Source organism: Tupaia chinensis, unplaced genomic scaffold (assembly GCF_000334495.1).
Source record: "Tupaia chinensis unplaced genomic scaffold, TupChi_1.0 Scaffold000054_1, whole genome shotgun sequence".
NCBI lineage: Eukaryota > Metazoa > Chordata > Mammalia > Scandentia > Tupaiidae > Tupaia > Tupaia belangeri.
This window is the reverse complement of record NW_006159512.1, coordinates 7230831-7256847: the sequence shown is the minus strand read 5'-3', so window position 1 is coordinate 7256847 and position 26017 is coordinate 7230831. Positions and strand designations below refer to the sequence as shown.

Sequence of the window (26017 nt, the reverse complement as noted above, 5' to 3'; positions counted from 1 at the left end):
TTCAAGCATTGCCGCTGCTATTTTAAAAAATCCTAGGTAACTACAAGACACAGAATCTTACCCAGTTGAGCTGAAATGGAAGATGCCACCAGAGGGTGCTTAAACTGCAACTGGCAGGATGATTCTGGATCAAGCAACTGGGTTTCAGAACTACCTACTTTCTTACATGCTGTGCTTTATTATACTGTATGGTAAGTATAATATTATATCTGTAGCTTTCTGCCTTTCCCAATATGAAAAGAAAAATTAGGAGAACACTTATTAAATTTTTAGAGAACTTCTACTTTCCCCCTCCAGATAAGAGGAAGCCTACATAAACCTCTGGGTCAGAGCTGAACATTTGTTGAACCGTGCTTTTACTTAACTAGTAGACAGGGTCACTCTATTTTCAAAAACAAACACCAGCTGCTACCTCTTATTTTTAACCTGTATGTGCTCAAACACAAAGGCTCTGATGTCTTCTTCCTCCATTTTCGCACACAGGAATAAAATATCCTTTAGTTTCCTGGCTCTGGGAGGTAAGGAGACCATGAAAAGCCAGTACATAGGCTAGGGGGCTGTTTCCTTCCTCCCATATCTGATATGCCACCAATTCATACTTCCTGTGCTTTAACCTTTAAGGATTATAAACACCCTGACATTTCTAGGCCGTCTTCAAAGACCTTGCTGGACAGCAAAATTAAACCAGTAAAGAAGGAATACTCCTGTAGCCTTCGCAGCAGCATGCCTACAGCTTCCTAGTCTTCTCCCTACCCAAAGCCAAAAGCTCCGTATCCTGCTTTTTTTGTTTTTGTTTTGAGTGATTTTTTTTTTTTGCTATTGGGCATGTGCGCTCACTAAAGAGACAGACAGAAAGTGAGAAATCACCCCCAAGGGGGGATGGCCATGTAGCAACCCCTTCTCCTCCATTGTCTTCCTGGGATTTTGGGCATGCACGCACACACATGCACCTGGTGTGAGTTATGAGCCACCAGGTCTGGGACTCAAAGCATGGTTGGCTATATGGGAGTCCAGTGCCCTAACCACTATGCAACCTGCTGGCCCCAAACCCTGTATTTTTAAGGCTTTTAAACTTTAAGTACTGGCGGGAATAGCAGCCAGACTGTGAATTTGATCATCTTTAAGGAGCAGCTTTGATCAAGTCAAATACAGAATACCAAAGGTATAAAACAGAAGAACCTCATGCTCAGTTTCAGATGACTCCTGCTGAGATTGAGGGCCACAAGTGAACATGTTTTAAATTTTACTTCTTCAGAGCACAGGAGATTAGCAAAGTAATATAAATAACGACGTGGAAGTCTATTCTGGACAAGGTAGCTGACATCCTTGAATTTTATAGCCTTCATTTTCTTCACTCAGTTTACAGAATATTATTTCTCCCTCAGAATACTATAGTTCATGCTTTTCCAGGCATGGTCAAAATAAAACTTTTCTGAAATTACAGGAATATGTAAGTATAGGTCTCACAGCGGCAAATGGGACAGTCAGAAGGCAGGTATTCCAATGTCACCTTGTTTCCTGAGGGTGAGGATCTTTTGTCCTACAAGCTTAGATGTGACAACAGTGACCTCACTTGATACATAACAATAATCTGATGCAGTTCCGTTTCTGGTGTTCATGTTCCAAGAAGCTCCCTATGCTTAAAGAGGTGGTTTTTCCTAGTGTCAGAAAAGAGATTGCATTCTGACATATTTTTAGCTCATTTTGATTATCTAGTCTATTTTTGGGAGAGGTTTTTGCTGTAGGGCATGTGCACTCCCAAGAAAAACAGAAACAGAGAGACAGAAAGTGAGAAATTGCCCCCCAGGGGGAATGACCACGCTGCAATCCCTTCTCCTCCATTCCCTTTTCGGGATCTTGGGCATTCATGCACGCACACACGCACACGCGCCCGGCGTGAGTTTAAGCCAACAGGTCCGGGACTCGAACCACGGTCGACTACATGGGAGTCCAGTGACAGCCTTTCCGCCAACTGCTGGTCCCAATTATCCAGTCTTAAAAATCATAATTCATCAATGCTCAATTTAAGATCTCACTATATACCAAGATCTTTTCAAATCAAAGACATCCTCTTGGGGATAGCAGGTGGCATGGTAGTTAAGGCACTGGACTCCCACATGGCTGTCTGAGGTTTGAGCCCTGGATCCAGTCACTTGAAAATGATGCTGTGCACATGTGCATGAGCGTGTGTCTCAAATCCCAAGGGAATGGAAGAGAAGGGACTGTAGCCACCCACCACCAGGGGGTGATTTCTTTCATCTCGCTGTCTCTCTCTGGTAAGTGCACACACCCTATGGCAAAAACAAACAAACAAAAAGATATCCTCTTGCGGCCTATGTACAACCACACTAAATCCTCATATATCCCAGAACTAAGTAGTAGCAGGGTGAAGTAACACAAAACTAAAAACTTTGCATTTCCTCCAGCAGCTTATTCTACTAAAATCTCTTTCAAAAGCTCCTTCTCATTACGGCACCTATGTGAGAGTGAAGAGTGGGAGCAGGAAAAGCTGTAAAGGTAACAATTTACTTACTTGTAAAAATATATTTAAAAATATTAAAATAACAGCTAACTGGCCAATATGGAAGAGATATAAAGACTTGGTCTCTGCCTCAAAGAGCTACCATCAGCAAGAGAGACAATTCTGACCGCTAAGAAAATAAAGGTGTTAGACTGCTGTGACAGAAGATTTAACAAGGGACGGGATGGGGAACACAAAAAGTAGTAGTTAGATCTATCTGAAGGTAGAGCATATCAGCAGAGGATTTATCAGGTTGGCGACCTTTGATAGGAATCTTGGAGAAAAAGGAAAAAAAAAACAATAAAATGAATGGAGAAGGGTGGTAATGGAAAAGGAGAGGGCAAGTAGGAGGAGGAGCATAAAAGGAGAGAGAGAGAGGAGTCCAGCAGGTGGAGTAGTGGTTAAGGCTTTGGACTCCCACATGGCCGACTGTGGCTCGAGTTCTGGACCTGGCGGTTTGAAACTCATGATGGGTGCACATGCATGGGTCCAGAATCCCAAGAGAAGAATGGAGTAGAAGGGACTGCGGCGTGGCCATCCCCCCGTGGAGTGATTTGTCACTCTCTCTCTCTTGCTGTCTTGCCAGTGAGTGCATGCACCCTATAGCAAAAATCTCTTTATAAAAGATTTTAATGGAGTAGCAACCTCGCTGCTGCTGTGAATTAAAAGGGTGAAAAGTAAATGGAAGACAAGTTCAGACTATTTCTTAGAGATATTTCCCTTTTTACTTTAAAGCATGTTAGTTCAGCTACAATAAAGGTTAGCTAGGCTTCACATTTCTTTCTTCTTCTTTTCCGTCGCCAGAGGACACGTATGCTCACCTGAGACAGAAGGAGAGAGTGCCCCTGCAATGAGACATGGTCCTGCTGCAATTCCTTCTCCTCCATTTGTCTATCTTGTGGGGATTTAGGGCACACACTCACATGCATGGAGTGTTTTTCAAGCCGCCAGACTGGGATTTGAACCCTAGTCAGCCATGTAGGATCTGGCTTCCTTAACCACTAATGGGCTGGCCTTAGGCTTTAGCTGTCTATGAGAAAATGACTCCCAATTGCAATCCATTACCTTAAAAACAAGTTTTTAAACATAATCCATTCTTAATTTAGAGATTGCTTGTATTGTTTTAAATGAATGGTATACAATCAACATTTTTACAGATTTACTGTGCCATTACTAGTTTTTCTTTCATGTAGCTCAAAAGAAATTACATCCTGTAATTGCTTGTAGTAGAAAAGGTGCTTTATTTTACATATCATTGGTACAAGATACAAAAAAACTGCCTAAAATCAGTCTTAGAAAACACAACAGTCACACCTTAAGAGGTAAAAGACCAAGTCTACTTTGCAATCTACTTCATTTATGATCAAAGGACTACAATAATTTTAAATACTAATAATCTCTTTGTATCCAATGTCACAAATGATTTTTTATGTTACAAGTAATTTTTAAAATAAAAATATCTTTAGTTATAATAGACCATATTTCTAATCAGGACAAATTTTTGCTCGTCTACAAGTCTTTGAAATAAGGAATCAACAGTTTCACTTTCTATAGATGAGTATATGTAACTTGGTTAAGGGCAAAGGTATCTCACACATGCAATCAGATTAATTCAATTTCTTTAAAAAATGTATACAAAATTGAGTTTATATATGCCCTATTTCTAATTAAATTGCCAAAAATTTATTTAAGTAAAATGAAGCCAATATAATATTTTAGAAAACATAACTGTTAAGAGCATGCAACATCAAACATAGTTTTACTACTTTTATGAAGGAAAGTTGCAGAGAACAGGAAGACGACTGTGACACAAAGGCTTACATCTGAATTGCTTCTCCAACTGGGAAGAGTAAAGAAAGTAATTTAACTCAGTGTAAATCTTCCTATGAAAAAATATCTGCATGATATAACTTACTGCTACACAAAGGGATCTTTACTTTAAAATGAGCAAACCATAAGAAGCTAAATGCACTTCTCTTATTATTTACTCCAATCCATTCAATTCATGAATATGTAGCACTAAGATCTCTTATTAACCATTAATGCCAAAGCCACAGAGATTTCTTAATGGCATCTTTCAGTCACCAATCCCTTATTAAGGAGATAAATATGACTAGTGCTTAATGTATAAATGTCAAAAATATAACATAATCTAGGCTAATTCCCAAAGTAAAAACATTTATTATTTTAACAAACCTCCTGGTGTAGAGAGTCTGCCATTCCCTCTGAAAAGTAAGCCATATGTTAGAACTACAGTTCATATTCACCTCCCAATCTAGACTAGTAGAGGCATTTAAGCAAAGTAAACTAAATAAAATACTAAATAGGTATAAATGTACACACTTAAAATATATATCTTTTGTTTTAAGTCAACTTATTCCTTGTTAAGAGAAGTGCTTCAAGATGTGAATTGTTAATGCAGAAAACAAGAAGTTAAAAGTCAGACTTTTTCTAATAAAGCAAAGAGATCATTAATATAATGTAGCTTGAAATATACACTTACTATAACTTTCCATTTTTATTCTTTTATTCTTAACTAAACACACACATATACACAACAAACCCTAGCATTTATTATGTGCAAAATTGCTTACCATTTATTTTAACTTTGGTTAAGTATTTGTTTAGCCTATGTCAGACACATTACGGAAGCTATACATATGATTACAAACATAATAATGAGGTAAGTTAAAATTCTACTAGTGCAAAAAGCAAGCATATGCCAAAAGCAAAGCATATGAGTTAAACAAATGCAGACCGAAGCTCTCACCAAGGGTGTTGCTGGGATAACAAGCCAGAGAAGCTCCTTGTAAACATTGTTTGTAAAGTACACATTTAAAGATTAAGGATTCATACAGCCACAAAACAAGTATTCTAACAACACTGGAGTAGTGCATTTACTTTATCTTTAGAGTTCAGAACCCACTCATTATGTGTCTAACAATTTGCATATTTTCTTCAAGAGAAACTTAGACACATTAATTACAAATACTGTAGTATAAAAATCCCAGATCTTTACAAAAATTATATATTAAAATATTCTATACACTTTAAATTAGTAACTGGAACACACATATATATCAATTCTGCACAATTCAATCCATCTTTGCCAGGGGTATCATACATGAAGTTTGAAGACACAGCTACTCAGTCAACCTAAAATGGCCTAAGGGTATGTGGTATAAAGAAAGATAGACTTGCAACCCTGCAGTATTTGCAGCTCTTATTCTGAAATATCTTTTCAGCAATTATTGCTCCGTGTATTCACTCCAGATTAGAACAGGCAGTGAAACCATGACATTCCTAAAAGGTTTAAAACAAGTTGCCTATAGCAGTGTTCTTAACGTCTATCTGCATCTTTAAGATTGTAATGGAACCTGAGTTAGCTGTCTGCTGCTTCTATTTCCATCGTACAAAAGTTTATACAATTTCAAGGTAAAAACAATGCAAAAATAAAACATTTAGAGCATTTACAAAAATCTTACAAATGTTTAAAACACGATTTCAAAATCTGTGTCCTGTTAAGGTGCTTCTTTCTTTTAAAATAAGAAATATGGTTTAATTTTGAATTTTAAATTATAGAGTTTTAATTTCAGCAGAAGCAAAGTTAGAACCTTTAAGCCAGATGAAAATGTTCACAAGTATACTTTACTTCTGATGAAAATATAAAACATTAGTGCTGACAGAAACCTTAAAGGTAAACTGTTTTAATTTCCTCATCTGTTAATGAAAAAATTGAGGGCCAGATAAATTAAGTGCTTTGGCCAGAAATATATTCAAATATATGGACCCAGTAAGAATTAAGAAAACTTTTAACTTCATGTATTTTATCATGATTCTTAGAGGAAATAAATGCAGAAGCAGAGTTTCTGAACTTGCCTCTTTAAATTTCCAGCTCGATGCTAACTGTAAATAAACAAAGGGAAGGAATCAGAACTGGTATCACAAATATTATCTGGCAGAAGGTAATTGTTAGAGGACCGCTGCTTATGTAGAATAAAGCTAGAGGGAGTACTGGCAGATAGGGTGTTTACAGGATAGAGAACTACAGAGACGGCATAGTGCACAGCAGCCAGTTATTAGTATCATCTCAGTAACTCTAGGATGACTGAGTTACACAGTCTTTATAAGATATATTAGGGCAATAAAGCCTTCTAGCTTTTAGCCTAATTTTAGTATTTTTCTTTATAAAAACAGCTATGCCTGGAAGGAAGAACCCATATACTAATTTTCAAAGAGTCTTTGCTTCTTTTCTATTTTTATTTGGATCTAAAATTAAGCAAATACATTTTAAGAACTTACAAACTCAAATTCATAAATGCTAGAAATACAGACAGAGGATACCTTTTAAATGACAACTCTTCATAACCAGTTACTAATAAATAATCATCACAACAGCTTCAGTAAAAAAACAATTCAATTTAAAGGTGCTTTCTTATTGTTACCTTGAAGCCATCGAACTTGTGTAGCTGGTCCATATCCCTTTTCGTTCTTTGCTGATATCCTGAACACAATGGCAGGCCTGGATGTATAATCTACATGTGCATTTGCAAGTTGCCCAGCAGTTACTATACATGATGTCTTAAGACCACAATAAATCCTCATAAACACAAGCTGACTTGGGTTATCTTGTATCTGTGCTGTGCGGATAGCCAAGTAGGCTGAATATTCCAAAATATTTCCAGAAGGTGAAGTTGGAGGTTCCCAGGAAAGATGGATACCTTCAACATTCTTGAAGAGAGGAAACAAACAGGTTAAGGTTACTAAGTTTTCTTTCTTTCTTTTCTTTTCTTTTTTTTTTTTTTTGAGAGAGGTTTTTGCTATAGGGCACGTGTGCTCGCCAGACAGACAGAGAGAGACAGAGAGACAGAAAGCGAGAAATCACCCCCCAGGGGGGATGGCCATGCCGCAATACCTTCTCCTCCATTCTCTTCTCAGGATCTTGGGCACTCACGCACACGTGCCCGGCGTGAGTTTAAGCTACCAGGTCTGGGACTTGAACCGCGGTCGACTATGTGGGAGTCCAGCGACATAGTCATTACGCTAACTGTTGGTCCCTTTTCTTTTCTTTTTTTGAGAGGTTTTTGCTATAGGGAGTATGTGCTCACCAGAAAGGCAGAGACACATAGAGCGAGAAATCACCCCCCAAGGGGGGATGGCCACACCGCAATCCCTTCTCCTCCATTCTCCTCTTGGGATCTTGGGCACACACGCACACACACCCAGCATCAGTTTAAGCCACCGGGTCCAGGACTTGAACCATAGTCGACTACATGGGAGTCCATCAACATAGCCATTTACGCCAACTGCTGGTCCCGAGGTTACTAAGTTTTCTATATTGAGTCTATTTATAGGACACAAAATTATCTTCTTCATTGAAGTAATTACATTAGATATTAGGTTTTTTGTTTTTATTTTTTTTTTTTTTTGAGAGGTTTTTGCTATAGAGCGAGTGTGCTCCTAGCTGGTCCCTTTATTGCTGGTTTTTAAAAACCTACCTAAATTGGATCTACAAAGTGTAGTGTATGCTCACTTTTCAACAATATAACTAGACTTAAATGTCTGTCTATAATATCACAAAGAGGGAATTTTTCTTCTCTAAAAGCAGATATTTTTCATTCTCTAAGGAAGGGCAGGACCATTGAATAAGATATAATCCAATTTCACACATTCTATTAAAATTCTACAACACCAATTTTTGGTTCCAAAATAAGGACAAAGCTAGTATTATGAAGAATACAAGATTTCCCGTCTTTCTGTGACTTATATGCTATAATTCTGCTTAAAATTTGGTACTTAAAAATATCATATGAGTGATTAAAAAATGAGTTCTTTAAACTTTTAATTTACTCTAGATATATCAAGAATTTCTAAACTAACAATTGACATCATATACAAAATTTCAACTCATTTAATAAATCACCAACAAGTCTTGACCTGAAATCTCACCTTTGAAATTCTGACTGCAGAAGGAGCTCCAGGAAAACCAGGAATACAAGTTTTAAATTCACTCATTTTGCTGAAAGGACCTATTCCACAACCATTGATTGCAGCAACCCTGAATCTGTATCCTGTGCCTGGAACAAGGTCTTGTTTCTTAAGTAGACTGTAATCAGGTACGTCTGCATTTCCTACCTAAAAAGTAAAATATGCAAAAGTAAAAGATGAGGCACAATTCACTTGTTAACACAGTTTTTAATTTCTTTTTATTAAACACAACTTTTAAAGAATACATTATTTTTCAAGTTCCAGTTCATGTTTCTTTCTTTCTCACTCATGGAATGAGCCCTCTAATATTAAAGCAACAAAGTTCATAAAGCAAGGATTGTTACTGCCCTTTCCAGTGGAGATGATTATACAGAGAACTATAAGGGGATCAGCCATTGGCATGGTGGGTAAGGCATTGGATCCCACATGGCTGACTGTGCAGTTCAAGTCCCTGATTCCACTGTTTGAAAAACAAGCTATGTGTGTGCATGTGTACCCAAAATCCCAAAAGAAGAGAGAAATGGAGAAGGGATTACAGCATGACCTTCCCCCTTGGGGAGTACTTTCTCACTTTCCTTGTCTCTCTCTGTGTCTCTTCAGCAAGTGCATGTGCTTTTTTATTAAGTTAAGAAACGTAAGGATGTTATATGCATGAACTATATAAACACACGGAAAAAACTAACAACCACTATAAACAGATTACCAATTATCCCACTCCCATGCAAACTTGGGTCATCAGAAAAATCCTGATTTTTTTTTTTTTTTTGAGAGGTTTTTGCTATAGGGAATGTGTGCTCGCCCAAAAGACAGAAAAACAAAATGAGAAATCACCCCCCCAGGGAGGATGGCCATGCCATAATCCCTTCTCCTCCATTTTTCTCTCAGGATCTTGGGCATGTATGCACACACACCCGGCGTGAGTTTAAGACACCATGTCCGGGACACGAACCACGGTCTACTATATGGAAGTCCAGTGACAAAGCCTTTACACTAACTGCTGGTTCCATCCACTATGGCTTTCTAAATCCCAGAAAAACTATTACATCTGAGAAGTATGCTCAGCAAATTGATGAGATGCACCAAAAACTGCAATGCCTGCAGCTGACCTTGGTCAACAGAAAGGGCCAATTCTTCTCCATGACAATGCCTGACTGCATGTCCCAACAATGCTTTTAAAATGGAAAGAACTGGGCTATGAACTTTGCCTCATCTACAATATTAACCTGACTTCTCACAAACCGACTCCACCTCTTCTAAGCATCTTGACAACTTTTTGCAGGGAGAACACTTTTGCAACCAGCAGGATACAGAAGATGCTTTCCAAAAGTTCACTGAATCCCAAAGCATGAATTTTTTACACAACAGGAATAAACTTATTTCTCACTGGCAAAAATGGGTTGGTTGTAATGGTTCCTATTTTGATTAGTAAAGATGTGTTTGAATCTAGTTATAATTTAAAAGTGATTTAAAATATTCGGTCCAAAACCACAATTTGCTTTTTTATACCAGCCTAATATATGAAATCTAACTATGGTGAGGAATTTCATTAGGCGTAATATTGGGTCAGAAAAGTCATGATAGGGAATGAGCAGTTAGCGTAATGGCTATGTCGCTGGACTTCCACATAGTCGACTGCGGTTCGCGTCCCGGACCTGGTGGCTTAGAACTCACGCCAGGCGCGTGTGCGTGTGTGCCCAAGATCCCGAGAGGAGAATGGAGGAGAAGGGATTGCGATGTGACCATCCCCCCTGGGGGGTGATTTCTCGCTTTCTGTCTCTCTGTCTCTCTCTGTCTGTCTGGTAAGCACACGTGCCCTATAGTGAAAACCTCTCAAAAAAAAAAAAAAGTCATGATATAGTTTTATGCAAAAATGAGTCATGACTTTCCCAACAATCCAACAGTAACAAATTATTAGCCAGAACTATTTTTATCAAGATTGGAAAAATTCAATATTAAAAAGAGTTACCAGATATAATAGTAAAGAAACTAAAATATAATGATAAATTATATATTTTCTACTTGTAAACATCTTCAGAAAATTAAAAATGAATACTATTTCCTTGGCAATTCTCTCTCAGCAAGTCTTTATCTAAAGAATATTATTTCAATGTACTTTGGAGATGCTACTTATCTGATAATCTTACAGGGTTAATGTCACAATTATATATACGTGCAATACACACAACACACACACACACACACACACATAAAATGTCTCTCATATATATGAAGTCTTCGTTTGTCTTTTTTTCAAAAGGGTAAGCACGTTTGCCAGAGAGGGACAGAGAGAAAGAGAGAGGGAGAAAGCACTCCCCAATGGGGTGTGGTCATGCCACAATCTCTTCTCTATTTCTACATCCTGTCAGGATTTTGGGCATGCATGCACAAGTATTTGGTATATTTTTCAATAGCATACAGGGGGTTCTGGATTTCTTAATTGTGAAATCAGGAATTTAAAAAGAATCCCTCAATGAGAAAAAATGGTCCGTTCTCTAAGTATATTAAGTAACAAAAATAGAGGTATTTTAACGATCTTCATCAGTGCTAGTCAGATCAGGTTATTTATGACTCAAAACCCAGCTCAGTGATTATATAAGATTTTTTTAAATGATATGTTTGTGACATAGTCTGTAAAAAGAGCCTCAATAGGGGTTGGCCGGTGGCATGGTGGTTAAGGGTATTGGACTCCCACATGGTTGACCACAGTTTGAATCCTGGACCTGACAGCTTGCTTTCTCACTTTCCCTCTGTCTCTTACTCCATTCCTCTCTGGTCAAATTAAAGTAAATAAATTAAAAAGTTAAAATAATAAAAATAATTCTTAAAAAAAAAGGAACCTTGATAAAGAATATAGACCTAGGTGGGTTGCGGTTGTCTCCACGCTTCTAGGCCCAGGCCAAGTGGAGAAAAAAAAAAAAAAAAAAAGAATAAAGGCCTGTAAGTTAAGGCACTCGATCCCATGTGGCTGACTGTGAAGTTCAAGTTCCAGACCCAGCGGCTTGGTGGCCTGAAAATTACGCCAGGCACATGTATGCATGCCCAAAATCCCAAAAGGAGATTAGAGCAGAAGGGACTGCAGTGTAGCCATCAAAAACAACAAAAGAACAGGATAACTAGGTATACAGAACTCTTGATTACAGATTATAGATTATAGACAGATCCCAACTTTTTCATCCAAGGGACCTGAATCAGGGTTATAAAAAAAAACTCTCATAAGGTTTATAATTCACAATACAGAAAATATATCAAGGACTACCTTTGAGACGCTCTGTTTCCCTTTTGGCAGCAAATAAAACTGGCTTACTAAAGCTGTATTATTTTTAAAGATTCCCACGTCACACCACTGCCGTTCTCCTGCTTTCACTGTAGACACTGGATTTGAAGGAGTCTCTTTCTAGTTGCAGAGAAAGAAAAATTTATGAAGACTCTTACTGAGCACATGAACAATTTCAAGATTAAATCAATCCATGCAGTGGTCTACAAGTAGATATATGGATCAATACCACAACATTAATAGCTCAAAAAATAAAGTCTTTTCAGATTAGGTAAACTGACAGTGAGACAGGGATGCCAATTCATACACAGGGAGTGACAGGCATTCTCCAAGTCAGTAGCTCTAAACTAATCAACCTAGCTGGAGTTAGCATGCTTTCCGATCAGTGACAGCTAAAATGCCAACTGTTTTATAGAACATCGTCATTTCAGAGACTCTCTTGGAAAATGTAATCCCTTTAGTGTGACACTATAACTGGCTCCAAGAGGAGCAAATAAAGAAAAATTCATTCCAAGCTGGCTTATTTCTAGATTTGAAAACAACTAGCAGAAATTCAGTGATCTTTGCACTTGAAATACCTGTGATTCTCCAAACCTAAAAGGAGAAAAAATGTTCAAAACTAAAATGCAATTTGAATGTACTATGGTATATACTAAAGAGGAATAGATTAAACAGTCTTACATTTTTCACCCTACTTTAAAACAAACAAACTTCCTCTACCTTAAGCTAGTTTTAGTGATAAGTGAATTATACTTATCCCTGGAACTAACCTTTTAAAGCCATCTTCTTTATAAATGAGACACTGTTTCCAGAAGCTCAAAACAAATGTGCACTTCAGTTATTTATTTCTGTCTTAAATATATAACAGCAGAGGTACATACTTATAATTCACATTTTTTGTTATTTAGGCTATCACACATGACAAAGTGAGCTAACTAGAGAGTTTTAAAGTTAAAAAAAGAAAGGAATAACTTTAAACTTGTTTTATCTTTTAAAGTTGTAAAAACTCTTCAACAACTTTTATAAAACAACTGGCTCCGTCTAACATAACAAGTACAATTTGGGCTGATGCACTGCAAACAGATTCAAAAGAAGAAAGTTCATTTTAATAATCCTTCCCTGAGAAAAATCTAAGAACACTAAGACTTAACGATCTGGAAAGATGAAAGTGGCTAAAGGTAAATATATTATTAAAATTTATAAAACAGTGAAAGAGAGCTAAACTGTAAATAATTCCTAAAGATTCTAAAACGTAAGTATTAGGTCAAATAAAAACTCTTGCCTAAAACAAAGTTGAAATGACTAATAAGAAATTTCCAAGAGTACATGTGTATATATATATGAACATATGTGTATATTTTATCCTTACATTGATCTAATTACGACAACCTTGGTATATTTGTAAGGCACTTTCCTGGCACGTTGAATGTGAAGGCCAATCATGGCCTTCCATAAAACCCCCAATCCCAGAGACTACTGGGCTACCGTATGTGTATGTCAGCCCAATCACAATAATCTGTTACACTCTTATAGCTAGCAATAGAGCCATGTCAGTTCTCTGTTTAGTAAGACATCCTATCTGTTAACCATCAATGTAATTTACATGTATACACACACGTATGTGAGTATGTACAAGGGGACTTCAAAAAAGTTCATGGAAAATGGAATGAAAAACTATTTTGGTATAAAAATGTTTGAAGTTCACACATAGTTTCTTCATGATACACATCTTCCATGAATATTTTGAAGACCCCCCTCCCCAATACACACAAACACATACATATCTGATTATAAGTGTAACACATTTCGTTATGGAAAAATATAGAAAGCATGGAAGGAAAATTATCTGTGGTTTCCCATCTGGAGAGCTGTCTAATATTTTAGTGTGGATGTGTATGGGTGCATGTAAGTGTGTGAATATATATACTGCATGTGTTCTTTAAACAAAATTGGGACCACAGCATGTAAGTTATTTTTTGCTTAGCTTTTTTTACTAAACATCATACTGCGAACATTTTCCTGTTCAATCATTTCTTTAGAAATGTCAATTTATCACTAAATAAGGCCTAAGAACCTCTTTATGAATTCACTCACAAGTTACTCAGCATTTATAAGCACAAATCATCTATAAACATGCATAATTGCCAAGTCATGTACTTACAGAAAATGGCATTGCTACAGCATGCATCTCTACACGGCTGATCTTAGTTGCTGGTAGTGCACATGTTTCATCAACTGAAAATTAAATAATTCGTCAGATAACACTAATTACTTATCAAGCAGACACATTAAAATATAATTTACAAATGTACAAATATTTAATACTACCAAACTGTACACTTAAAAGTGGTAAGATGTGGCCTGGATGTGATAGTGCACATTGAATGCTGCTGCCTTGCAGGGCTGAGGCCACATGGGAGGCCCAGGTTCAATTCCTGGCCTACTCTAATGAGCTTGGTACAGAGGCACATGCCTGTGGTGGTACATGACCAGAGGCTAGGGAGGCTGAGGTAAGAGGATCGTGGCATGAGACCCTGTCTAAAATACCACACATACACATGCATACCACAACAAAAATAGTAAGATGGTAAATTTTATATTATGTATATTTTACCACAATAAAAAAAAATTGGGAAAAAAAAAGCCAAACGGAAAAAATCACTATCATTAGAAATACAAACCCTTTGGGGACCAGCAGGTGGCATGGTGGTTAAGGCACTGGACATTCCCACATGGCCAACCACAGTTTGAGTCCCGGACCTGGTGCCTTACTTTCTCACTTTTCCTCTCTCTCTGTGTCTCTCTCTGATCAAATTAAAAATAAATGAATGATAGAACATAAAATTAAATAATTCTTTAAAAAAATACAAACCCTTTAAAAATAATTCAGAAAGTTCATTTTTTGAGGATCTGATGACTAGCTAGAACTTCAGAGAATATTTACTAAAGATAAAACACAATTCCTACTGCAAAATAACAATTTATAAAATCAGAAATTCTCAAACAAGATGGGAGGATTGCTAATCTGTAGTCTACAATCCTTTCTTTTCTTTTTGAGAGATTTTTTTGTTGTTGTTAGAAGGCATGTGTGTTTGCCAGAGACAGAGAGACAGAAAATGAGAAATCACTCCCCAGGAGAGATGGCCATACCACAATTACTTTTGCTCCATTCTCCTCTCAGATCTTGGGCACACATGCACACATCCCCAGCGTGAGTTTTTAAGTTGCTGGGTCCAGGACTCGAACCATAGTCAACTATGTGGGAGTCCAGCTACATAACCATTACCAACCATTTGCAGGTCCCAATCCTTCTAAGGAAGGAAAAAAGTTCGCTGAATTTATTCACGGTAGGGAAGATACAGCTGTTTGAAATTTAATAGTGTACTAATCTAAATATTTTATGTAAGGCAGCAGAGAACATTTTACATAATTATTTTAATTTAAATGTTTTATCTGCTTATATATAATTAAATCCAAGATGAAATGTTATTTCTAAGACAAGTCTGATGAATTTATATACAGAAATAGATCAAAATACAATATGTGAAACACATCTCAAACCTTCAGATTTGGTACTGAATGTTGTTAGTGAAGTTTCATCTTTAACAACTGTCCCATTTGTACTGGATGACTCCGTTTTAATGGTCTGCTGGGTTACCATAGTTTGTGGGCTGGACACAGTACTGGATATGGAAGTTTCAGGGGTTACTGTTCTTACATCCAGGCAACTACTTAAAACACCTAGATTTGCTGAAGTGTGAGGACCTAAAATAAAAGGGAAAATATCGGTTATTAATATGATAGTTGCTGATAATTATTGTGTCCTATAGTTCTTGTCATATAATTCTTAGTACTTTAGGTCTTAAAACCATACGCATGAGTACCCCAAATGGCATCAGTATGAATTAACCATTAGGCATAAAATGTTCTGAAAAATAAAGTTTTTATTATATCCATAATGCATATCTCCAACTTCTTAGCTAACTCCTCTTCGATTCTAAACACTGTTCTTGAACTATCTACTAAATCACAGATCATCGGCTTTGCCTCTCATTTTAGCAAAAAATAAGATAGAGACCACTGAGCATGAAATCCTTCCATTTTCTGCCTTCTCCTGCCCCAAACTAAAAATGCAGTCACAGTCATGAATGAATTCTCAGTTTCTCTTTCATTTCAAAGAATGAGCAGGCCTCTCTCCTAAGGGAGTTAAACCTGTCCTCCTGGGCAGTTTCATTCCTTCCTCAAATCGTGGGACCCTCATTCATCAAGCATTCCTTTCTTTTCGGGTTTTCATAAATCTTCAGTAGTTTTTGGTCCTCACCCCCATAAACATCAAAAATCTCTGAAGCAAACATGCACACATATTCCTTGACTCTAGAAGTCTCTTCCAGGTACTGCCTCCCACTTGCTAAGTCCCTTCAGAGTAGTTTCTACTTCCTTAACCTCTCCCAAATTCAGTTTCTAGCACACTGCTGCTCTGGCAAAGAGTGATTTCTTTTTCTTTTTTTAATTTAATTTTTTTAATGTTTATTTATTTATTTATTTTCATTTGGTCAGAGGAGGACAGAGAGAGAGAGAAAGTGAGAAAGCAAGCCACCAGGTCTGGGACTCGAACCACAGTCGGCCATGTGGGAGTCAAGTGCCCTTAACCACCATACCACCTGCCAGCCCCACAAACAGTGATTTCTAAGGGATACATTTCTGTTTTCATTTATTTGACTTTTCTACAATATAAACAAAGTTGACCGCATATTCCTCTCTGAAGTTATTTTTTCCATGACTTATATTCATTCATTCCACAACATTATTATCCATTCTGATGTCCAAACCCAAAAAACTGGGAGTCACGCTGAACTCATTTCATTTCTCATGTCCAGTCAGTTGCCAAGTCTAATAAATGTAATTGTCTTAAAAAAAAAAAGTATCTAAAACAATGTATTCTCACCTCTTCATCCTATACGTCCTGGAGCTCTAAAATTACCCCAAACAAGTCCTCTAACATCATTTCCTACTATGCTTCTCACTGATAACATAGTCATATGAACATAGGGTATTCTTTAAAAAAAAAAAAAATAGGCAATCTAATCATATTATTCCTCTACTGCTTGAAACATATTCTTCGGCAGCTACTCCAACCTGTGGAGAAAAAGACCAGTTCTCCTGCTAACCTTAGATCGGGCAGCCATTCAGTGACACGACTGTGCTGTTAAGTGCCAGGCACCGTTGCCGCGCACAACCAGTTTCCCACGTGCCTAATGTTAACCTTCCTTAAACTGTAGCATAGCACAGGGTTTAGAAGCCATTAGCTCCTGAAATCTCAAAACTTATATTTGTTTTCAGATTATAAACTTCTTTGTAAGATAAACATCTTTTAAAAAAAAATCACTGTAAGAAAGATGTTTAAATTGAAGACTATGACCAAGCATTTCCAATTATGACCAATTACCTTATATTGGGAGTCAGTAAAATAAAAGAGCTCTCCTTTTCACAGGTAACAAATTGAGAAAAATGATAAACTGCTTAAATTTTTTTAACCTATCATAGACTCATAATGTAAAATGGGAATAAAAGAATATCCACTGGTGGGACCAGCAGCTGGCATAATGGCTATGTCGATGGACTCCTACGTAGTTGACCACGGTTCAAGTCCCGGACCCGGTAGCTTAAACTCACGCCAGGCGCGTGTGCATGTGTGCCCAAGATCCCGAGAGGAGAATGGAGGAGAAGGGATTGTGGCGTGGCCATTCCCCCCTTGGGGGGGATGATGTCTCACTTCCTGTTTCTCTGTCTCTCTTCTGCCTTTCTGGCGAGTACATGTGTCCTATAGCAAAAACCTCTTGGGGAAAAAAATATGAAAGAAAGAAAAAAAGAATATCCACCTTCTTCTTGAATCACTGAACATTAGATTATCAGTTGTCATGATTTTTTTCAAATTAAATATAAGGTCACATGTTCCTATGTCAGGGATATGTCAGAATGAGCTTGATAAAATAATCTAGGTATTGAAGTCCAAAGCTATACTTAATACATCTCATACGGTATCAGAATATTCAAATAATAGGATCACCACATTTTAAGCTGTCTTACAAATGCTATAAACTTCTTTGTAAGATAAACATCTTTTAAAAAAAAATCACTGTAAGAAAGATGTTTAAATTGAAGACTATGACCAAGCATTTCCAATTATGACCAATTACCTTATATTGGGAGTCAGTAAAATAAAAGAGCTCTCCTTTTCACAGGTAACAAATTGAGAAAAATGATAAACTGCTTAAATTTTTTTAACCTATCATAGACTCATAATGTAAAATGGGAATAAAAGAATATCCACTGGTGGGACCAGCAGCTGGCATAATGGCTATGTCGATGGACTCCTACGTAGTTGACCACGGTTCAAGTCCCGGACCCGGTAGCTTAAACTCACGCCAGGCGCGTGTGCATGTGTGCCCAAGATCCCGAGAGGAGAATGGAGGAGAAGGGATTGTGGCGTGGCCATTCCCCCCTTGGGGGGGATGATGTCTCACTTCCTGTTTCTCTGTCTCTCTTCTGCCTTTCTGGCGAGTACATGTGTCCTATAGCAAAAACCTCTTGGGGAAAAAAATATGAAAGAAAGAAAAAAAGAATATCCACCTTCTTCTTGAATCACTGAACATTAGATTATCAGTTGTCATGATTTTTTTCAAATTAAATATAAGGTCACATGTTCCTATGTCAGGGATATGTCAGAATGAGCTTGATAAAATAATCTAGGTATTGAAGTCCAAAGCTATACTTAATACATCTCATACGGTATCAGAATATTCAAATAATAGGATCACCACATTTTAAGCTGTCTTACAAATGCAATGAGCTAATTAGCAGTTCTCAGAAATGAACTATCTTTTTGAGGATAATCCAGTTACTTGCTACAGAAATATGTAGTAAGTGATTACTATTTGCCAGGCATGGATCTGGGTACTGAAGAAATAGAGGTGAATGAGACAGACAAAATTCCTGCCCAAAATAAATAATTTCAGATAATTATAAGTCCTAAGTGGTGTAATGGGATAGTAATATTGAACACAGGTGAATCTCCACTGTCATGAGAATTTGCCTCATTTAAATTCTATAGCTTATAACTATTCATTACCATTCATATATTCCTGTGGTATTTTGACATCACAATAATTAGGTTCAATATGGTATGAGTCAAATGAATGGAAACTCTATTAACATTTACTTTTTCAGTGACTAAAATTCTAAAACTTATAAAAAGCTTTATTTTTGTTTAAAATGCTGTATTTTACCTTCACTTTTCCTTCGCACATCCATCATACAACTATTATGATTAGAAGCATTAGATGCCAAAGATGAAAGTAAAATGGCATTAGAATCCATCGATGCTTTATGGTCTAGTCTGTTTTTCGCTGAAGTTCCTTTCATGGCTGTATGCTCCATTTTTGCACTGTTTACTGTATCACTGATCTACAAGAAATGAAATAGTTTATTGTATTAAACAATATTCAATGAAGAAGAAATACATGTTAAAAAAAATAAGCAAAATAACCTACAATCTAAGTGCTTTTGCAAATAAGTTTAGCAAACTATAAAACATTTTAAAATTACATTCTTGACCTGGCCATAGCAAGACAGACAATGCCACCACTTGGGAGGCTAGAAGTTGCATGGGAGGCCTGGGTTTGGTTCCAGGCCAATGTGAACATACAGGGCATGAATGCTAGCCTCTATAATCTTGGCTAATTGGGAGGCTGGGGCAGGAGGATGACAACTGAGCAAGACTGTCAAAAATACCTTTCTCTTTCTCCCCCTTTATCCCTTTCTCTCCCTCTCTTTTCTTCCATCTCTCATTAAAAAAAATTATACCCTTAACTTCTATTGGATTGTTCTTTTTTTCTTAATATCCATGCTCAAAAGACCAGTTCTGAAAAGGAAAAGGAAAGTATAATTTGAGGAAAAAAAATCTACATTTTTGTAAGTGATAGCTAGTATTACAAGTAAACAGGTTACAAAAGAAAGGCCAAAGCTACTGCATTTAACATTCTGGTCAAATTTTCTTAACAAAGGTCAGAAATGTGTACTAAGGATCTGAGGACTCTTAAAATTAAAATCTCAGTTAATATGGAGCTCTTCAAGCAAATTAATTATTCTGTATGACTGAGTTTTCCATAGAGATAAAAAAGATTTAATACATATATGTATCATTACTCTTTTTAAAAAAATTAACTTTATTTATTACTTTATTTTTAATTTGACTAGAGAAAGACAGAGAGAGAGAGAACGTGAGAAAGTAAACCACCACGTCTGGGACTTGAACCATGGTTGGCTACGTGGGAGTGTCCAGCACCTTAACCACCATGCCACCTGCTGGTCCCATATCATTATTCTTTAGTGCTAAATATTTTGGATAAGAAATCTTCCTAATTACCTTCTTCTTTGCCTTCTTCTTTTTTTTTTTTTTTTTGAGAGATTTTCACTGTAGGGCGCGTGCGCTCGCCAGACAGACAGAGAGAGACATAGAGACAGAAAGCGAGAAATCACCCCCCAGGGGGGATGGTCACGCCGCAATCCCTTCTCCTCCATTCTCCTCTCGGGATCTTGGGCACGCACGCACACGCGCCCGGCGTGAGTTTTAAGCCACCGGGTCCGGGACACGAACCGCGGTCGACTATGTGGGAGACCAGCGACATAGCCATTATGCTAACTGCTGGTTCCCTTCTTTGCCTTCTTAAACACACTGTAAAGAACACACTTAAACATTCTGACATCAAGTCATCAGTGCGAACAGCAGTTACTATGCAGCAATACCTACAGGTCTACTGAACTTTAATAGTATTTATTCAAATACCCCAATATTGCTGCTCCTTTTTAGTTACCTGGGTCTTGTAATTTTTCTATCTTACCTTTATTGTCAACTCTTATAATATGCCATGGCTCTAAGGATACTTGTTCATAACATGTCCTGAACTTGCCTTAATTAGTGATAGTGCTTTTTTTTGTTTTTGTTTGAGAGATTTTTGGTAAAGGGTACAGGTGTTCACCAGACACAGAGATAGAAAGCAAGAGATCACTTCCTGTGGGAGGTCCACTCCGCAATCCCTTCTCCTCCATTCTCCTCTTGGGATTTTGGGTACACGGCACTTGGCATGAGTTTCAAGTTGCTGGGTCTGGGATTTGAATCACAGTGAACTATGTGGGAGTCCAACAGTGCAAGTAAGTGGGAATCCAACAATGCAAGTATGTGGAAGTCCAACAATGTAACCATTAAGCCATCTGCTGGACCCTGCTTTTTTTTTCTTTTTCTTTTTTTAAGAGGTTTTTGCTGTAAGGTATGTGTGCAGGGAGGGAGGAAGAATCAGAGAGAGGGAAAGTGAGAAATTACTCCTCAGGGGGCATGGCCACACTGCAATCCTTTCTCCTCCAGTCTCCTCCCAGGATCTTGGTCATGTACACACACATGACTGGCATGAGTCTTAAGCCACTGGGTCTAGAATTTGAATCACAGTCGGCCATGTGGGAGTCCAGTGATATAACCACTACATCTGCTGGTCCCAGTTCTACTATTAACAAATGAGGATGATGAGGCCAGTCTGTTACCTGTCAGTTAAGGAAACTGAATCCCACATGCAGATCATTCAGTTCAAGTCCTGGATCTGGTGGTTTGAAAAACACACCACATGTGTGTACATCCATGACCAAAATCCTGGAGGTTAGAGATATGGAGGAGTAGGAATTGTGGCATGATCGTTCCTCATGGCTGGTGCCTTCTTTTCTCTTTGTGTCTCTCTAGTGAGCGCATGTGCCCCCTATCCATTTTTTTCCCCTTTGCTACAGGGAGTGTGTACTCAGCAGAGAGACGGAGGGGGGGGGGGGGGGGGGGGGGGGGGGAAGGGGGGGGAGAAGCGGAGTGAAAAAGCACCACTGGGGGAATGACTCTGCTGCAATCCCTTCTCTACTTTCCTCTTGGGATATTGGGTATGTGCACAAACATGCCCAGCATGTTTTTCAAGCCATCAGGTCTGGGACTCGAACCACAAAGTCAGTCATGTGGGATCAGCTATCTTAACCACTACACCGGCCCAGCTGGCCCCCAACCCCCCATTTTAAAAAAAAGATAATGAGGATAGTCAAAAACATTATAGACAAACACATGTTGCTATGGTTTATAAATCCTGTATCTCACTTAATCTTCACAAGAATTCTCTAAGTTGGATATTACTTCTGTGTTAGAGTTGAAGAAAATGAGACTCAGGGAACTTAAGTAGTATACTTATGGTCAGGTATATAGCAGAGCTAGAGTTTGAACCTAGGTTTATTTCATTCCAATGGCTCCATGTTTCAGTGTTTCTAATGTGTTCTTTGCTTTAAAAATCTAACACTCAACCTAACTATTAATAGAACTATATAAAATAAGAAGAAATAAATCCTGAGATTTTTTATTAAACATGGTAGACCAAACATATTTCTGGGAATTCCTCCACACATTCAATTCAAATGATCAGAAAATATTTTTTTTAAAGTATGAAGGTATGGGGCCAGCAGATGGAGTAGCAATTACGTTACTGGACTCCCACTGGACCCCAGTGGCTTGAAACTCACACCAGGCACATGTGCATGCGTGTCCAAGATCCCAGGAAAATGGAGCAGAAAGGATTGCAGTGTGGCCATCGTCCCTGGGGAGTGACTTCTCACTGTCTCTCTGTCTCTGTCTCTCCCCCCCCCAATCAGTGCACATGACCTAAGGCAAAAATCTCTACAAAAGAAAAAATAAAGTATGAAGGTATAAACTGATAAGGTGAAAGAGAATGGGAGGACACAACAGTAGATAAGATGTAAGTAGAAAAGGCAGGATGCTGAGAAGCTGCTCAGGTGGAAAGGCACTAGGTGTAATGTGTTTGCACCACAAGACCTAAGCAGCCATCAGGTACTTGGCAGCAAAGGTGCTGAGTGCCAGCAGACATGGAGGACCTCACAAGGAAACCTATGTAAGTGCTGGAGCCCCTGCTCAGCTCTCCCAGCACATGAAGCCATTCTAACCCATACTGGGAAACTGAAAGGTTGAAATGTGAGGCTTGAGAAAAGTATTCTTCAAGTGAGGGTGGGGAATAGGCACCCAGCCATATTGAAAATGGGCATTAAGGGAACCACCAGTTAGCGTAATGGCTATGTTGCTGGACTCCCACGTAGTCGACCGCGGTTCGCGTCCCGAATCTGGGGGCTTGAAACTCACGCTGGGCGCGTATGCGTGCTTGCCCAAGATACCAAGAAGAGAATGGAGGAGAAGGGATTGCGGCATGGCCATCCCCCCTGGGGGGTGATTTCTCACTTTCTGTCTGTCTGTCTGGCAAGCGCACGCGCCCCATAGCGAAAACCTCTCAAAAAAAAAAAAAAAAGAAAAGAAAATGGGCATTAAGGACCAGCCCCAAAGCCTAGTGGTTAAGGGAGCCAAATTCTACATGGCCAACTGAAGTTTGAGTCCTGGCCTAGTATCTTGAAAAACACACTGGACAGGTGTGTGCCCAAGAATCCTGGTAGGATGGAGAAATGGGGAAGGGAATAGAGACCATGTCCCAATAGGGATTGCTTCTCCCACCCCCTACCCCTTTACTGTTTCTCTCTAGCAAGATGCACTCCCTCTAGCAATTAAAAAAAAAAAAATGTACAAGAGTGAGGGAATAAGAATTAAGTCAAAGTCTACAGGCTGAACAGAGAGATGCCCTTCAGCCCCATTCCCTTACCAGGCTGGTAGAATACTGACAACCAGGCTCATAACCCCCGGTAAAGATGATGGAGAACTCTCAGGAGAAACTAATTGAGCTGAGACCCACAGATATTAGTACTTGTAGGTTGCTACTTAATTGCCCTCATTAAGGTCTTCTAATCAACAAGCTCACTTGTGTAGACTTTCTAAGCTTCTTTTCATTTATTTATTTTTAAAGGTTTTTGCCTAAGGGTGTGTATGCTCACCAGAGAGAAAGAGCAACACAGAGACAGATGGAAAGTAAGAAATCAGTCCCCAGAGGGGATGGCCAAACTGCAATCCCTTCTCTCCTCTGTTCTCCTCTGGAGATCTCAGGCAGGCATGCACATGTGCCTGGAGTGATTGCGAAGCCACCAAGTCCAGGACTTGGACAGCGGTCGGTCATGTGAGAATCCAGCATTGTAACTGCTGCACCATCTGCTGGTTCCCCAAGCTCCTTTATAAAGCCTCACTTTAAACATGACCAGGGAACCAGCAGTTAGCGTAATGGCTATGTCGCTGGACTCCCACGTAGTCGACTGCGGTTCGTGTCCCGGACCCGGTGGCTTAAAACTCACGCCGGGCGCGTGTGCGTGCGTGCCCAAGATCCCGAGAGGAGAATGGAGGAGAAGGGATTGCGGCGTGACCATCCCCCCTGGGGGGTGATTTCTCGCTTTCTGTCTCTATGTCTCTCTCTGTCTGTCTGGCGAGCGCACGTGCCCTACAGTGAAAAATCTCTCCAAAAAAAAAAACATGACCAGACATTTGATGACAGCTTCTAACGTAAAAGTCCATTACCAAATTAAAAACAAAAATGAGTTAGAAAAAAATAAACAAAATCCTCCAATTTTTTAAAAACATAATTCTTGAAAATATAAGGAAAATATTATATTTAGGAAGAAAGAATAAGATGCTGCAAAAGAAGGAATAAGATCAGGTTTACAGGAATTAAAATGTGGTTGAATACATTTAAAATATATTTGAATATATTTACCGGATAGAGGATTTATAGTACAAAATGAAATCTTTCAGAAAGTAGAGTACACAAGAAAGAGAAAACAGGGGAACCAGCAGTTAGCGTAATGGCTGTGTCACTGGACTCCCACGTAGTCGATTGCAGTTCGCGTTCTGGACCCGGTGGCTTAGAACTCACGCCGGGTGCGCGTGCATGTGTGCCCAAGATCCCGAGAGGAGAACGGAGGGGAAGGGATTGCGGCGTGACCATCCCCCCTGGGGGGTGAATTCTCGCTTTCTGTCTCTGTGTCTCTGTCTGGAGAGCACATGCACCCTATAGCAAAAAGCAGTGCCCCCTATAGAAAAAAAGCTCTCAAAAAAAAAAAAAAAAAAGATTCTGCTTCACTAGACCTGGGAGGGTTTAGAGGTCTCTGTTTGTTTGTCTCAGAGATGATTCTGACGTGCAGCAAGGGTCAAGGACACTTATCCTAGAGCGATATGCTAAAAATATTTACACAATTGGACCATAACCATGAACATAATTTACCCCCATACATTTCTGAACTTACATTGTTAGGAATGATGCTATTACTGCCTTGTCTGTGAGGGTCCATCCTGATTCCTGTAGGAATGAGAAAAGTTCAGACTGATAAACTCCTTGGGCTCAATAAAATTTTTAAAATTCCAGTTGTATATTAAAGGTTATGATGTTGTGAAATATATATTTGGTCTTCACCCCTATTCAACTTGACTCATAAAATGCTTGAAATCTCCAAAGTGATAAATGTCTTTTTCTACGTCAATGAGTTGACTGGTAGCTGGCAACCTCTAGGTTGCTTTCAGTCTGGATTAGAGGAGCAGGAGTTCTAGACCCACCATCCAACCTCTGGGGAGGCAGCTAAAGGTTAAATTGATCACCAATGATTTATCAGTTATGCCTTCATGCCTATACAATGAAACTTCAATAAAACCCAAAGGACAGGGTTTAGAGAGCTTCCAGACAGTACAACACAGAGGTTCCAGGAGGGTAGTGCTCCCAGCGAGGGCATGGCACTCCATCTCCTTCCCACATGCCTTACCCTGAACATCTCTTTGTCTGTATCCTTTGAGTATGCTTTATAACAAACCAGGTAACTATAATTGTTTCCTTGGGTTCTGCAAGCCACTCTAGCAAATTAAATGAACCTGAGGAGGGGAACATTGTGGGAACCCCAACTTTGCTGGTCAGTCAGAGGTTCTGGAGGCTAGAACTTAGGACTGGTATCTGTACGGGGGGCAGTCTTACAGGACTGAGTCCTTAAACTGTGAGATCTGATGCTCTCGCCAGGAAAATAATGTTAGAATTGAACCAAATTAGAGGACACTCAGCTGGTGCCCCCTTCCCTTACAGATCTGCTAGTGGGGAGAAATCACCACACGTTTTGGGATCACAGAAATCACCACACGTTTTGGGATCACAGAAATCACCACACGTTTTGGGATCACAGAAATCACCACACGTTTTGGGATCACAGAAATCACCACACGTTTTGGGATCACAGAA

The 26017-nt window shown here is 38.7% G+C and overlaps 1 protein-coding gene across 6 annotated transcripts in view; it reads right to left on the bottom strand.

Moving 5' to 3' along the window:
• Positions 1–26017, bottom strand: part of HCFC2 (host cell factor C2) — a gene marked incomplete at its 5' end in the record, with an annotated part of 73838 nt that overhangs the window by 29764 nt on the left and 18057 nt on the right. For 3 of the 6 annotated variants that reach the window (XR_003551084.1, XM_006141420.3, XM_027775823.1), the window contains 6 exon segments: positions 6967–7252; positions 8471–8656; positions 11766–11903; positions 13945–14018; positions 15345–15548; positions 19070–19247. Coding sequence is in view for 5 of the 6 variants with exons in the window: in XM_006141420.3 (XP_006141482.2) it covers positions 6967–7252; positions 8471–8656; positions 11766–11903; positions 13945–14018; positions 15345–15548; positions 19070–19247 (1066 nt within the window). 6 annotated transcript variants of the gene reach the window in all.